Raw genomic sequence first — 15,369 nt, forward strand, 5'->3', positions numbered from 1 at the left:
GAGAGAGAGAGAAGAATAAAAGGGTCTTCATCATCCAGGGAACTAAAAGCTAATTGGTTTGCATTTAAAAGGTGTCACGGGCAAAAGGGGAGATTATACATACACACCTAACAGCAATGGGAGAGGGGAGGAAAGGGCTGCAGTGTTCATTCAGACAGCCACTGAGCAGGAAGTAACATGGCAACTGGTGTAGCACGCTCAGTGAAGGCAGTGTGAGAAAGAGAGAGAGAGAGAGAGAGAGAGAGAGAGAGAGAGAGAGAGAGAGAGAGAGAGAGAGAGACAGAGAGAGAGACAGAGAGAGAGAGAGAGAGAGACAGAGAGAGGGGAGGGTAGGGAGGCCTTTGTCTTTTGCCTCTACGTGACCACGTGGGACAAACACTGGTTAAGTCACAGGAGAGTGTGTGTGTTTTGTACACGACTGTGTATTTGTCCCACGGACACGGGCCCTCGGGGACAGAGACACAACATTTTATGACCCCCCCTCTCCTGAACTCACAAAGCATGACAGCAATAAGTCATATACTTTGAAAACAATACTCTTCCCTTTCTCCTTTGTGCTGTTTCTCCCGCATCTAACCCCCACCCTGTTAAACAAACACCCCCTCAGTCATCAAAAGTTTTTATTCGTTTAAAACAGATGGACAGCACAGACAAAACAAGGCTGTCTCTGCTGCTTAAATCACATTAGCCACCTGAGCCTAGCCAAACCACCCCCCTGGGTTACAAAAGGTAACCTTTTAGTTTATCTGTTTGAGGGTAGACTTCTGAGAAGTCCCTGCCTTCCCCTGGGGCTAAGTAGCATGCTAGCACATAGCCCATGACTCTTCAAATGCCCACAGCAACATAGCAGCAGTACACAGACTGCAATTACAGCAAAGCCTTGGCAAGGCCTGTGTGTAAGCCAGTGGTATAAGACATTCTCACTGACAGGAAGAGGGATCAGACATACTCCCTGTCAGTCTCTCTGTCTATCGTCGTCCAGAAAAACAGGGCCATAGTGAGTGAATGTAGAGATGTGACTGAGTCAGTCGATGGGGATCTAGTTTTGGCCTTTATAAGCTGACAGACACTGCTGTGACACACACAGACACACTGTGCTGCTGCTGAGATATTTGGGCGATTCCACGCCAGCGGGAGCGGGAGCGGAAAATATTTTTGGTATCTCAGATTGTTCTGGCAATTTTCACATAGAAACTTCATTGGGAAGAAGGATGTTTGTAATTTGTATAACAAACAATTGTTTTGAAAATCATGTGCAAACGAAGAAAGGAGGTACTGCAATAAATAGGCCATGGTAGCGAAGTAATTACAATTTTGCAAATTAAGTGATAGATGTGCAGATGATGATGTGCAAGTAGAAATACTGGTGAGCAAAAGAGCAAAAAATTTAATAAAAACAATATGGGGATGAGGTAGATAGATTGGATGGGCTATTTACAGATGGGCTGTGTACAGCTGCAGAGATTGGTTAGCTGCTCAGATAGCTGATGTTTAAAGTTAGTCAGGGAGATATAAGTCCTGCTGGAACGCGTACTACGGGTGTTGTGTTGTTACTGAGATAAGGCAGAGCTTTACCTAGCAAAGACTTATAGATGACCTGGAGCCAGTGGGTCTGGCAACAAATATGTAGCGAGGGCCAGCTTCAGAAGTAGCAGAGAGCCCACTGTAAATTTGATGTACTTGAAGAGCATATTGCTCCAAACAATATGTCTTAAAATTAACTAATTCAAAAAGGGTAGTTTTGAGATATGAATATGAATATTTGTGATGTTGAATAAATAAATGTGTAAAATCCAAGACATACTCCATATTTTAGAGGACACTATAAGGAGTATAATGACACCATGACGTTGTCTGTATCATGTACGGTTCACAGATCACAGGGTCTTACAGGAGGCCTAAAATTGCCAATTTCACCATGATTTTCAAAACAATTGTTTGTTATACAAATTCCAAAAGCATTTCAAATATCCTTCTTCCCAATGAAGTTTCTATGTGAAAATTGCCAGAACAATCTGAGATACCCAAAATATTTTCCACTCCCGCTGGCGTGGAATCGCCCATTAAAGTGGTTTTCAACAAGGTAGAGAGCAACATTTAGGGGCTACCTCATAACAAGGCCAGCGAGAGGCCCATATGGGACGATTTGTAGACAAATAACGTGAATAATAAGACATAGTAGTCACAGATGGGCTAACCGCAGGCTAATGCCAAAATGTACGGAACAGAATCCTGAAAGACAAAACTTAACAGGAATATACTAGAACAGAAATAGCAAAACTAACATGACATTCGGTGAGGTCACAGATCTCATTGAATAGGGCGCACAACAAACATGTTCACACAACTCTCTCCTCATAGAAAATAGGCCTGAAAAAAAAAATTCATGACTGTTTTGTTGCTATTCCAGTAAATGTGTATGTATTGGTATGTAACACCTTAGGATCCATGTCCTTGGTATTCTCTGGGCGAGCCCAGGCCCGTCTTCTACTCGCTCCAGCTCTCAGCGGCCCACTTACCGGAACATTCCACAACCTCTACATGCACCTCGCCAGTTAACTCACATTCCAAAGGTGTCACAACACCCCTTCTACAACACGCTTTACAAAACACACACACACACACACACACACACACACACACACACACACACACACACACACACACACACACACACACACACACACACACACACACACACACACACACAAACCCAATGTAGAAATGTAGAAATGAATACTAGATCTAAGGACTCATTCATAAAGAGGCAATCAACATACTATACTTTCAAATCTTATCAGTCACACTTACAGTACAGAGGCCAAGTCAAACAAATGTTTTCACACAAATACACATTAACACTAAAGCATACTAACGTGGCTGCCACTCTTATGAATCATCTCAAGGTGGAAATAACAGATAAATAACACACAAAGATCTTCAACCTCTCCTCCCTGTCAAGTCAAGTTTCAACAACAGTAAGAAAACATCTCTGATTCTTGTAGCTACAGGCTTCAACAAAGTGCTGGAACTCCGCCCATTGCACAAGACTGAGTGACATGCTAACTGGTGAGAGTGTAGTGGAACTACACACAAACCAGACAGCAGTTCCACTCTGTTGTAATCACACACAGAGAAAGGAAGGACACCCAGTTCATCACAGTCTTGATTTCTCCTATCTACATACCAGAAACACTTTCTCCTCTCATCCATAAGCACAGGCAGTCACAATGGTAAAATCTTGCATAGAATTCTCACAATGACCAACAATAAATCCTAAAATTACAGCCTTGAGTGGGGATACAGTGGAGATAAAATGATTTTCCAGAGCATGAAAAATCATTGCGACCTCAGCCAAACATTTCAGTGGTTTGGTGTGAGAGACAAGGCCATGCAGGAATTCAGGGAGCACTCTGATACATTTCAGGGGAACCAAAATACACAGAAAAGATGTGGATAGGCCTACTGTACTATAAGTCAGGATGGACATTGAAAGCTCAATCAAGCAGAAGTGGCACAGCTCCACAGGTTTTTAGACCATCTGCATGCGTCTCACAAACCTACCTCAGTCTATATGTTTAGATAAAAGATCAGTGGATATGTGTTCAGTTTTGTTAGCTTTGACAACAACATTCCCTGGTCCGTTTAACTGCCCCAAGGGCATCAAAGCAACCTTTGTGATTGGCTATGTGAGAAGAAAGCCCAGCGCAATTGGAACCATACCAGACAGAGCTGAAATCCTGCTCTTTGTGCAGAATCCATTTTGCCTGGTGTAGGACTAGCTAGGTGTTCTGCTCCGCAACAGAATTCTTATCTAAACTCCCTCCGTCTCTGCCTCGAAAAGATGGCGCCAAAGAACATGGCTGACGTTTTACATTCTCCCAACCAATTGTGCTATTTAGTTAAGTTTTTAAGTTATTGTGTCCATAATGTTGCTGCTACCGTCTCTAATGACCGAAAATAACTTCTGGACATCAGAAAAGCGATTACTCAGCGCGGAATGGAAGAAACTTTTTCCTTTAACGAGTCTGACGAGAAGGATATCCTGCTTTCACTGGAACAGGCCCAGATCCAAGCCTTTTGTGTGAAGAAAAGACGCCGGAAAAGGGGACGCAGATCAGGGATCCTTCCCAGAATCCGGAGGCGAGCGAGTAAACTCCCAATGCCTTCCATTCTTCTTGCTAACGTGCAATAGTTGGAAAATAAAATTGATGACCTACCATTAAGATTATCCTACCGACTGGACATTAAAAACTGTAACATCGTAGTACCTTATGATAACCTGTCATCCACACTATCTACTAAGAGAGTTCTCAACTGTATTATTCGTAGCCATCTATTTACCACCACAGACCAATGCTGGCACTAAGATCGCACTCAACCAACTCTATAAGGCCATAAGCAAGGAAGAAAATGCTCACCCAGAAGCGGCACTCTTAGTGGCCAGGGACTTCAATGCAGGCAAACATAAATCAGCTTGACCAAATTTTTACCAGCATGTCACATGTGCAAGCAGGGGAAAAAAAATCCAAGACCACCTTTATTCCACACACAGAGATGCATACAAAGCTCTCCCCCACCCTCCATTTGGCAAATCTGACCATAATTCTATCCTCATGATTCCTGCTAACAAACAAAAACGAAAGCAGGAAGTACCAGTGACTCACTCACTGGTGGTCAGATGACGTGGAAGCTACACTACAGGACTGTTTTGCTAGAATAGACTGGAAAATGATCCGGGATTCATCCAAAGGGGCGGCAGGGTAGCCTAGTGGTTAGAGCGTTGGACTAGAAACCGAAAGGTTGCAAGTTCGAATCCCCGAGCTGACAAGGTACAAGTCTGTCGTTCTGCCCCTGAACAGGCAGTTAACCCACTGTTCCTAGGCCATCATTGAAAATAAGAATTTGTTCTTAACTGACTTGCCTAGTAAAATAAAGGTAAAATAAATAAATAAATAAAAATTTAAAAGACATTGAGGAATACACCACCTCAGTCATCGGCTTCATCAATAAGTGCATCGATGATGTCGTCACCACAGTGACTGTACATACATATCCTAACCAAAAGCCAAGGATTACAGGCAACATCCGCATCGAGCTAAAGGCTAGAGCTGCCATTTCAAGGAGCGGGAAACTAATCCCGACGCTTATAAGAAATCCCACTATGCCCTCATACGAACCATCAAACAAGCAAAGTGTCAATACAGGATTAAGATTGAATTCTACTTCACCCGCTCTGACGCTCGTCGGATGTGGCAGGGCTTGAAAACTATTATGGACTACAAAGGGAAACCCAGACGCGAGCTGCCCAGTGAAGCGAGCCTACCAGACGAGTTAAAGGCCTTTTATGCTCACTTCGAGGAAAGCAACACCGAAGCATGCACAAGAGCACCAGCTGTTCTGGATGACTGTGTGATAACGCTCTCGGTAGCCAATGTGAACAAAACCTTTAATAGGTCAACATTCACAAAGCTGCTGGGACAGACGGATTACCAGAATGTGTACTCAAAGCATGCGGGGACCAACTGTCAAGTGTGTTCACTGACATTTTCAACCTCTCCCTGACCGAGTCTGTAATACCTACATGTTTTAAGCAGACCACCATAGTCCCTGTGCCCAAGGAAGCGAAGGTAACCTGCCTAAATGAATACTGACGTCGGTAGCCATGAAGTGCTTTGAAAGGCTGGTCATGGCTCACATCAACAGCATCCTCCTGGACACCCTAAACACACTCCAATTCGCATATCACCCCAACAGATCCACAGATGACGCAATCTCAATCGCACTCCACACTGCCCTTTTCCACCTGGACAAAAGGAACACCTATGTGGGAATGCTGTTCATTGACTACAGCTCAACGTTCAACAACATAGTGCCCACAAAGCTCATCATTAAGCTAAGGACTCTGGGAATAAACACCTCCCTCTGCAACTGGATCTTGGACTTCCTGATGGGCCGCCCCCAGATGGTTAGCGTATGCAACAACACGTCTGCCACGCTGATCCTTAACACTGGGGCCTCTCGGGGGTGTGTACTTATTCCTGTATTCCCCGTTCACCCACGACTGCGTGGCTAAACACGACTCCAACACCATCATTCAGTTTGCTGACGACACAACAGTGGTAGGCCTGATCACCGACAATGATGAGACAACGTATAAGGAGGAGGTCAGAGAACTGGCAGTGTGGTGCCAGGACAACAACCTCTCCCTCAATGTGAGCAAGACAAAGGAGCTGATCGTGGACTACAGGAAAAGTCGGGCTGAACAGGCCCCCATTAACATTGACGGGGCTGTAGTGGAGCGGGTTGAGAGTTTCAAGTTCCTTGGTGGCCACATCACCAACGAACTAGCATGATCCAAACATAACAAGACAGTCGTGAAGAGGGCACGACAAAAACATTTCCCCCTCAGGAGGCTGAAAAGACTTGGCATGGGTCCCCAGATTAGAGGTCAACCGATTAATCGGAATGGGCGATTAATTAGGGCCGATTTCAAGTTTTCATAACAATTGGTAATCGGCATTTTTGGACACCGATCATGGCCGATTACATTGCACTCCAAGAGGAGACTGCGTGGCAAGCTGACTACCTGTTATGCGAGTGCAGCAAGGAGCCAAGGTAAGGTGCTAATTAGCATTAAACGTATCTTATTAAAAACAATCAATCTTAACATAATCACTAGTTAACTACACATGGTTGATGATATTACTAGCTTATCTAGCTTGTCCTGCGTTGCATATAATCGATGCGGTGCCTGTTAATTTATCATTGAATCCCAGCCTACTTCGCCAAACAGGTGATTTAACAAGCACATTCGCGAAAAAAGCACTGTCGTTGCACCAATGGGTACCTAACCATAAACATCAACGCCTTTCTTAAAATCTATACACAAGTATATATTTTTAAACCTGCATATTTAGTTAATATTGCCTGCTAACATGAATTTCTTTTAACTTGGGAAATTGGGTCACTTCTCTTGCGTTCTGTGCAACAGAGTCAGGGTATATGCAGCAGTTTGGGCCGCCTGGCTCGTTGCGAACTGTGTGAAGACCATTTCTTCCTCAACTTCGCCAAACGGGGGATGATTTAACAAAAGAGCATTTGCGAAAAAAGCACAATCGATGCACGAATGTACCTAACCATAAACATCAATGCTTTTCTTAAAATCAACATATATTTTTTTTAAACCTGCATATTTAGCTAAAAGAAAATCATGTTTGCAGGCAATATTAAAGTAGGGAAATTGTGTCACTTATCTTGCGTTCATTGCACGTAGAGTCAGGGTATATACAACAGTTTGGGCCGCCTGTCTCATTGCAAACTAATTTGCCTGAATTTTACGTAATTATCACATAACATTGAAGGTTGTGCAATGTAACAGCAATATTTAGACTTATGGATGCCAGCCGTTAGATAAAATACGGAACGGTTCCTTATTTCACTGAAAGAATAAACGTTTAGTTTCCGGATTTGACCATATTAATGACCTAAGGATCGTATATCTGTGTGTTATTATATTATAATTAAGTCTATGATTTGATAGAGCAGTCTGACTGAGCGGTGGTAGGCAGTGGCAGGCTTGTAAGCATTCATTCAAACAGCACTTTACTGCGTTTGCCAGCAGCTCTTCGCAATGCTTGAAGCACAGCGCTGTTTATGACTTATCAACTCCCGAGATTAGGCTGGCAATACTAAAGTGCCTATTAGAACATCCAATAGTCAAAGGTATATGAAATACAAATGGTATAGAGAGTAATAGTCCTATAATAACTACGACCTAAAACTTCTTACTGGGAATATTGAAGACTCATGTTAAAAGGAACCACCAGCTTTCATATGTTCTCATGTTCTGAGCAAGGAACTTAAACATTAGCTTTTTTACATGGCACATATTGCACTTTTACTTTCTTCTTCTCCAACACTTTTGCATTATTTAAACCAAATTGAACATGTTTCATTATTTATTTGAGACTAAATTGATTTTATTGATGTATTATATTAAGTTAAAATTAAAAAGTGTTCATTGTTCATTCAGTACTGTTGTAATTGTCAGTATTGCAAATATATATATATATAAAATTGGCCGATTAATCTGTATTGGCTTTTTTTGGTCCTCCAATAATCGGTATCAGTATCGGCATTGAAAAATCTTAATCGGTCGACCTCTACCCTTGATCCTCAAAAGGTTCTACAGCTGCACCATCGAGAGCATCCTGACCGGTTGCATCACCGCCTGGTATGGCAACTGCTCGGCATCTGACCGTAAGGTGCTACAGAGGGTAGTGTGAACAGCCCAGTACATCACTGGGGCCAAGCTTCCTGCCATCAAGGACCTATATAATAGTATAATAGGCGGTGTCAGAGGAAAGCCCATAAAATTGTCAGAGACTCCAGAGACTTTTCTCTGCTACTGTACGGCAAGCGGTACCGGAGTGCCAAGTCTCGGCTCCTCAACATTAGACTGCTGAACAATTCAGAAAAATCACCACCAGACAATTTACATTACCCCCCCAGCCCCTCTTGTACACTGCTGCTACTCGCTGTTTGTTTGTTACCTATGCATAGTCACTTCACCCCCACCTACATGTACAGATTACCTCAACTAGCCTGTACCTCCACACACTGACTCGGTACCGGTGCCCCGTGTTTTTAGCCTCATTATTGTTATTCTTATTGTGTTACTTTTTATTATGACTTTTTATTTTAGCCTACTTGGTAAATAATTTCTTCTTGAACAGCTCTGTTGGTTAAGGGCTTGTAAGTAAGCATTTCAGTCTAAAGTCTCCACTTGTTGTATTCAGCGCATGTGGCAAATAAAGTTTGATTTGACTTGATTTAGTCCTCTAGTAAAGCACAATTATCCACCACATAAAGCAGGTGCCCTGGGGAACCCACGGTTTGATTACAACAGAAAACATTTGCCCCCGGGCCCAGTTGTTTGCAGCTAAACTGGGAGGAGAGAGAGATCCCGTCAACGCTAGCTAGGGAAGGGACTGGGTGCATTGTGTTTAAGAGATTAGGCCCATAGCATGACTGCCAGCCACAAATCAAGGTCCGTAGTTTTCTCTGTAACATTGCTTAGACTTAAAGCTCTTTGAGAAACACCAGGACATTATTATGTTTAGCAGCCACCTACACGATAACAAATTTAAGACAAGGAATAACTTGAATTTATTTGCATGATAGCACACTGCACTGCATGTATTTGAGACACTAACACATCTTCATATGTTCGATATGTATTCTACATTAGTTTTTAACCTATATCTGAAACCCTATGACTCACTTTTGGTTGTGCACAATTTCACCTGTGTGGACTGACTGACCCTACCTGAATCAACCTTCCTTCCCACTAGTCCTTGCCTGTCACAGCCTGGTGTCTGTTATTACTACGCTCAGTGACTGTGTGACACCTGTAATCCCTCTGAGTGAAATGATGGAACGGACTAGGAGAGGAGTTTCACTGCCAGACCTCCTAGGGGGTGACAGGGGTTGGGGGAATTCCATGTCAGCACCCAGAGCCCAGGCAGGGGGCGGTGAGTCGGTCAGAGGTGAGTCAGGCCTGGGCAACATGGGTGAGGGTTACTCAGCTGAGCTCTTTGTAGGCTTGAGTAAACCTCTGCTCATTTGACCACCACAAACTCCCCCACTCACTCACTAATACTGATTGGTGGGAAACGACTTCATCTATTTATACACTAGCATCACTTCCGGGTCTCATTAATCCCTCATTCTGAAATAGCAAGCTGATAGCTAGCACGTTGCAAACTATTAACGTTATTGTCAGGTTGAGTCTTTCTCTAAAGGCATGGTTATCAAGGCCAGTCTGGGAATAACATTTGATTTGAAATAAAAATCTCTCATAAAAATGTAGCCTAAACCTTCAATCTACATACCCACCAATCAAATACAGTTCATTTTAGATAGCTACAGGAAAAGCTACCCTCATCTAAATACATATGTGGTGATGTCAGTGGTGTTTGTCCATTGTGTTAAAGCTTTCTAATGTGTGTGTGAATGCCCAGACCAGAGGACAAACAGTGGGACTATACCAGCCCTCTCCAGGGGGTCGGCCCCAGTGCTGCTAAAGAGCATAAGCCTCTCAGATGGAAATACAGTATGGTCCTGTCAACCAAATACCAAACCCCTGTGTAATTACAGCACTACAAGCTGACAGAATGCCAACACTTTCAAACAATAGTAAGGAACGGTAGTGCCTAGACTCCAGCAGCAGGACTATTTTCTCTCCTCAAAACCTTAATCTTTCAACTTTCTCCTGAGTCAGCTGAGCAGCGGATCTCCATGGCTCTCTCTCCTGTCTGGCTGTTCCAAAGCCTGTTCTTCTAAGTGTCTTAAGCCCTCCAATTCTCCCCTTTCAGAAGAGAGGGGCCTTTACAAGGCATACAGGACAGGACACTAAGCTTTCTTCAGGAACTGGTATGTAGCATTATGTAGCATTAGAAGTTCACATTTCTATCTAAAAACCGCAGCACACAAAGTAAACCGTGCTGAGTACCAACAAAAGGTAAGGTTTTTTACATTTTCACTAAAGTTCTCACCACTCTTTTCCTATTCGTCCCTCAATGTCCTGCCCTCCCTCTCTTTTATCCACCTCTCTACTCTTTCCCAGCTGGGCATTTAGCATGTCCTAACCAAAGTGTTCACACAGCAACAAAAACAGCAAACCCACAAACATTCACATTAAACACTCACCAGATAGTTCATTTTCAGCCCTATAGTGCGAGTCCGTCCGACAGACTCCAGACCAGAGCAACAGGGCAGAGATTTAGCCCTGGAAACAAGCCCTGTGTCCTGGAAACAAGCCCTGTGTCCTGGAAACAAGCCCTGTGTCCTGGAAACAAGCCCTGTGTCCTGGAAACAAGCCCTGTGTCCTGGAAACAAGCCCTGTGTCTAGCCACCAGTTAAAGTTCCCGGTTGTCTCGCTCCCAGGCAGACAGACTTGGTCAGATTCTAACACATTCTCCGGCACTGTGATCTCAGAGGGCAAGAATGAGACTGTCCTTAGCTCTTTCTCCGACTTCCTCTCTCTGGCCAGTGGAGGGAGAGAAGAATGCTCAGTAACCTGACACCCACCAGTTCCTGCACATCCCGACATTCCCACTCCCGGTCTGTGATTGGTCGAAGGACCTCTTTTTATGTTAATGACTCTTGCCTTCTCATCTCCCCCTGGCTGTGTGGAATGTTTAGTGCTGTGTTCAGACCTTGGAGGGACACAGAAACTCCGTTTTTCTAAGGTTCAAGCAGCAGCAGAACACACATACCTCCCCCAGCCACCTTGGCTCACTCTTTTCTATCTCATCAATTCATCTCGATTTTTAGATTCTACTCACTTGGCATTTCCCTCCTCCCAAAAACGATTCTTATTTCTTATTCATCTCATTGGTCTTGCATTGTTGCTCAGATACATGAGCACATTATACACTCTGGTCTTAAAGGTGAATCGCTCCAGCAATGTATGTCTAAACACATTTGAGGGCAGCGTGTATATTGTGCAGCACACACGTTCAAATCCATTCCCAGTACTCTAGTTCTAATTGTTCCCTCAGCTTACATTTCATTTGCTGGGAATAAGAAGAAACTAAAAATCAACTGGGTGGAACTAAAACGTTAGTGTCGCCCACGCAGACCCTAACTCAACAAACACAGCGCAAGGCTTGTCCTTTGAGAAATCTATTTGGTAAATCAGACTGTAACACAATAACTGTATAACGGTATAGCATAACTAGTTTCACAATGCAAATCTCACAATACTGTCAGGGCAAACATGAGGGATGACATCCAACACTTAGTTAATCATCTAACTCAGATTGAGCAGGTCAGGAGGTCATGAGGTCAAATGCAGTCCCTACTCCTTAATCAATATTCCAGAACTAAATCAACACAAATGTCTTCCAGTGGAATCATTCCGTCTCCAGACAGATATGTCAAACTCTCAAACAGGACTCACCTTCATGTGGCATACACTGATTCAAATGTAGAGAGTGTGGGTATGTTATGAGTAAGAAAGGTACACGGAAGAGAGTATTGGTATGAGTGAGGTATGTGAAGGTGAGAATGTTTTTTCAGAAAGGTGGGAGCTGTGTGGTGTGAAGGGGGAGGGGCCACATTATCCAGGTCATAATAGGCCTTACAGCATGAGGGCTTTGTGTAGACCACAACATAGCCTACATAGACAGTCAAAGTGGTGTAATGCAGAGAGGGCAACAACACATCCTACAATCATAGATCACAGAGAAGAAAAACACCACAGAAAGCACCAGAAATGTCCTTATTGGGCCAATAAGCAGGCTGGCAGGACTGTGGGAGACAGAGGTGAAGTGACAGTCTAGCAGGGCTATTCTCACACTGAGCTGACATCCTCCCGTGGGCCACTGCTCAGGGGTAAAGGTCAAATCACTGAGGTAGCAGGCACGGCTGTCAAGCCTCAGAACACAAACCGAGAAGAGGGAGCAAAACAGCATTAGGGGGCTTGAAGAGTAGGCTGGTGTCACATCAAAAACATTCCCCCGATTGAATGTGATCGAAGAAATGTTCATTCTAATCTTGATATAAAATCTGCCTTTCAAAAGCCAGAGGTCCTGAGGTGTCCATGGTGATTGAACAGTTTCACTGAAGTAGACTCATTTCTGGCGCTCAATACACACATACGCTAGCACACACACACACACACACACACACAAACACACACACACACACACACACACACACACACACACACACACACACACACACACACACACACACACACACACACACACACACACACACGTCTGCAGTTCACAGTTTTACATGGACCTGTGCAACAGTCCCAGTTTCTCTCATCAGAGCCTGGGTGAGATCACAGCTGTCAATTAAACAGAGGGCTAGACCAGATTAGACCATCACATCAGAGTCAGACACCATTTCAATTTGCCCCTCCTCCCTTCGTCCCCTCTCACTACTCAGCTAATGAGCCCCCCCACCAGGGCCCACTAATCAATCCCCTGGCCCAGGGTAACAGGCTTAACTACTGTCAACATACTGCACGACAATACGACAGGCATTCAATGATTCTACACAGATAGACCTGTCCATAGACTACTGCTGTGGTGGCTGAATATCACAGACAAGAAGATACAACAGTCAACTACCAGGAATAATCACAGGCGTAGACAGCTGCATCCTCAGCACATAATTCAGACACATTCATGTCACTGTTCTGTGGTGAGTTCTATCTGTGTGCCCTAACACTTTCAGTCCAAGTGGGTCTGCGTGGCTTGCATGTGGGGTCTGTGGGGTCTGTGGGTTCTGTCGGTGCTGTGCAGCAGAACACTGGTCCATTGTGCTGGTGTTGTCCGGACCAGGGCTGTCCAGCTGCCCATGCATTCCTCACACCTACACATTGAGCACCTCTCCAGGCCCAGCCTCACCCGCCACAGCCCTAGAGCCCCCTGCTCCGGCCAGCACGTAACCTATGTCACACAGACATTTTACAAATGCCTGAAAACAATGTCTTCCCTTTGTTCTGTCTGAGGGGGGCCAGATTTATTATTGAGGAGGACAAGAGATGTCGGTCACCAAATGTGAATATGGAAATCCTGTTTCCTAGTGAATTGAGATTGTTTCTGTTTCTCTGATGGGAGCCCAGAAGTCCTTCTACTGGGGCTGTCGCTGGGCAGGAACACGGTCTCTCCAACTCTCCTCCCTCCACTATCTCGCCAAAACCAACTCACAATAGCGAATCACGCTGATCACTAATTACTTAATTAACCCCTTGCAAATTACTTCTTCAATCATGCGTGTGATGTTTAGCATTTAATGAGCCCATTCTACAGTGAGATTTGGTGAATTTCAGTCAAAGCCCGTGACAATCTGGGGTTTAGTATTCCATGATTTAAATAGATATTGAATCATTATTATGGTTGGACTAAACCTCAAGCTGTCATTTGGACTGATTAACAACACCACAGCTGTAAGCCTCTGGCTGGCGAGCCGTTATAATTGAAAGTCACTTATTTCGATTCCAATCAATTGTATCATCCACACATTCGTATCCAAACTATGCATAATAACAAAGGGTGTCCTGTGGGGAATGGGCCCGTGCCGCACAACTGTGACATCATTCATAGCGGCTGAGAGTGAAACAATGCACATGGTTGTGTACGACATCTGCTCCCCTGGTCAAAATGAATATTCACGCATCTTTGAAGGGGAAAAATGAAAGACTGATTCTTTTGTTGTGACGTTGTCAGTCCTGCTGTGCAGTCGATCACATACAGGCTTTTCAAAGTCTTATGATGGAAGAGGGGGAATCGTCCAACAACACAGTGATACACTCATCCACAACAAAACACAACCAAGCTTGCACGCACACGTTGGATGGACAGTGACACACACACACACACACACACACACACACACACACACACACACACACACACACACACACACACACACACACACACACACACACACACACACACACACACACACACACACACACACACACACACACACACACACACACACACACACACACACACACACACACACACAGGAGACAAAGTTGTGTCCTCTTACAGGATGCAGCATCAAAGATTCTGACAGTGTGCTCTGACATGTTGGATCAATTTTCCAGACTGCCAGTTTGCAGGGAGGGTTTACCCCCCCCCCCCCCCCCCCCACCATTCGTCTGATAGAGGATAAGGCGCAGATATCTGAGATACACAGAATAAAATAAAAACATAACCCTATAGGGGAACAATAATCACTGTAAGTGTTTACAAATCCCCCCCCCCCCCCACCGAGTAATAGGATTCATCTGAACAGCTTCAACAATCATTTCCATAGATAATTGCATTTGTTTACTCTGATTTTATATTTCATTTTTATTTGTTTTCTTATCAGCAAAGCTTGTTAATACTCTGAGATGATTTTAAATCAAAGCTTGCTCCACAACGCTGCCTGTTCCTCAGTATTAGCGCTCTGCAGCACAGGGCAAATTTCCCTCTCTTTCGCTGCAATAAAAAAAAGATTAGCATTAATGTGTCAGGAAGTAAAATGGCATTATCTCTGTGTGTGCAGAATGGGAGGCTAATTGTATTTCCAGGCTAAACGAGGAACTCTGTGTTTAGGGAGGAATGTCTTCCTCACTGAAACACACGCTGAGATGTTCTGCATGCAAAGGACCTCCTATAGGCCCCAAACGGCCCCCCTAAATATAAACACAATCCTTCCACAGCCAACTTAATTAGATTCTCCTGATTTGCTTTTTCATTTTAATCTCTATTATGGTTGGGTGTCTGCCATTGGTTTGGCCCACAGCTCTTCCACTGAGGAGTAATCCACTAGTGAAATTTGCAATCAGTC

The 15,369-nt window shown here is 44.1% G+C and overlaps 1 protein-coding gene across 4 annotated transcripts in view; it reads right to left on the reverse strand.

Annotated features, from left to right (window-relative positions):
• Positions 1-15,369, reverse strand: part of LOC109889323 (breast cancer anti-estrogen resistance protein 1-like) — a 116,106-nt gene that overhangs the window by 49,157 nt on the left and 51,580 nt on the right. For 2 of the 4 annotated variants that reach the window (XM_020480680.2, XM_020480679.2), the window contains exon 1: positions 10,714-11,072. The exons of the other annotated variants lie outside the window; for them this stretch is intronic. In XM_020480680.2, coding sequence (XP_020336269.2) covers positions 10,714-10,725 — 12 coding nt within the window. In that variant the 5' untranslated portion in view covers positions 10,726-11,072. Of the gene's footprint in view, positions 1-10,713; positions 11,073-15,369 lie in introns of those variants that run through there. 4 annotated transcript variants of the gene reach the window in all.

The sequence above is a fragment of the Oncorhynchus kisutch genome, linkage group LG4, assembly GCF_002021735.2.
Source record: "Oncorhynchus kisutch isolate 150728-3 linkage group LG4, Okis_V2, whole genome shotgun sequence".
NCBI classification, from domain to species: Eukaryota; Metazoa; Chordata; class Actinopteri; order Salmoniformes; family Salmonidae; genus Oncorhynchus; species Oncorhynchus kisutch.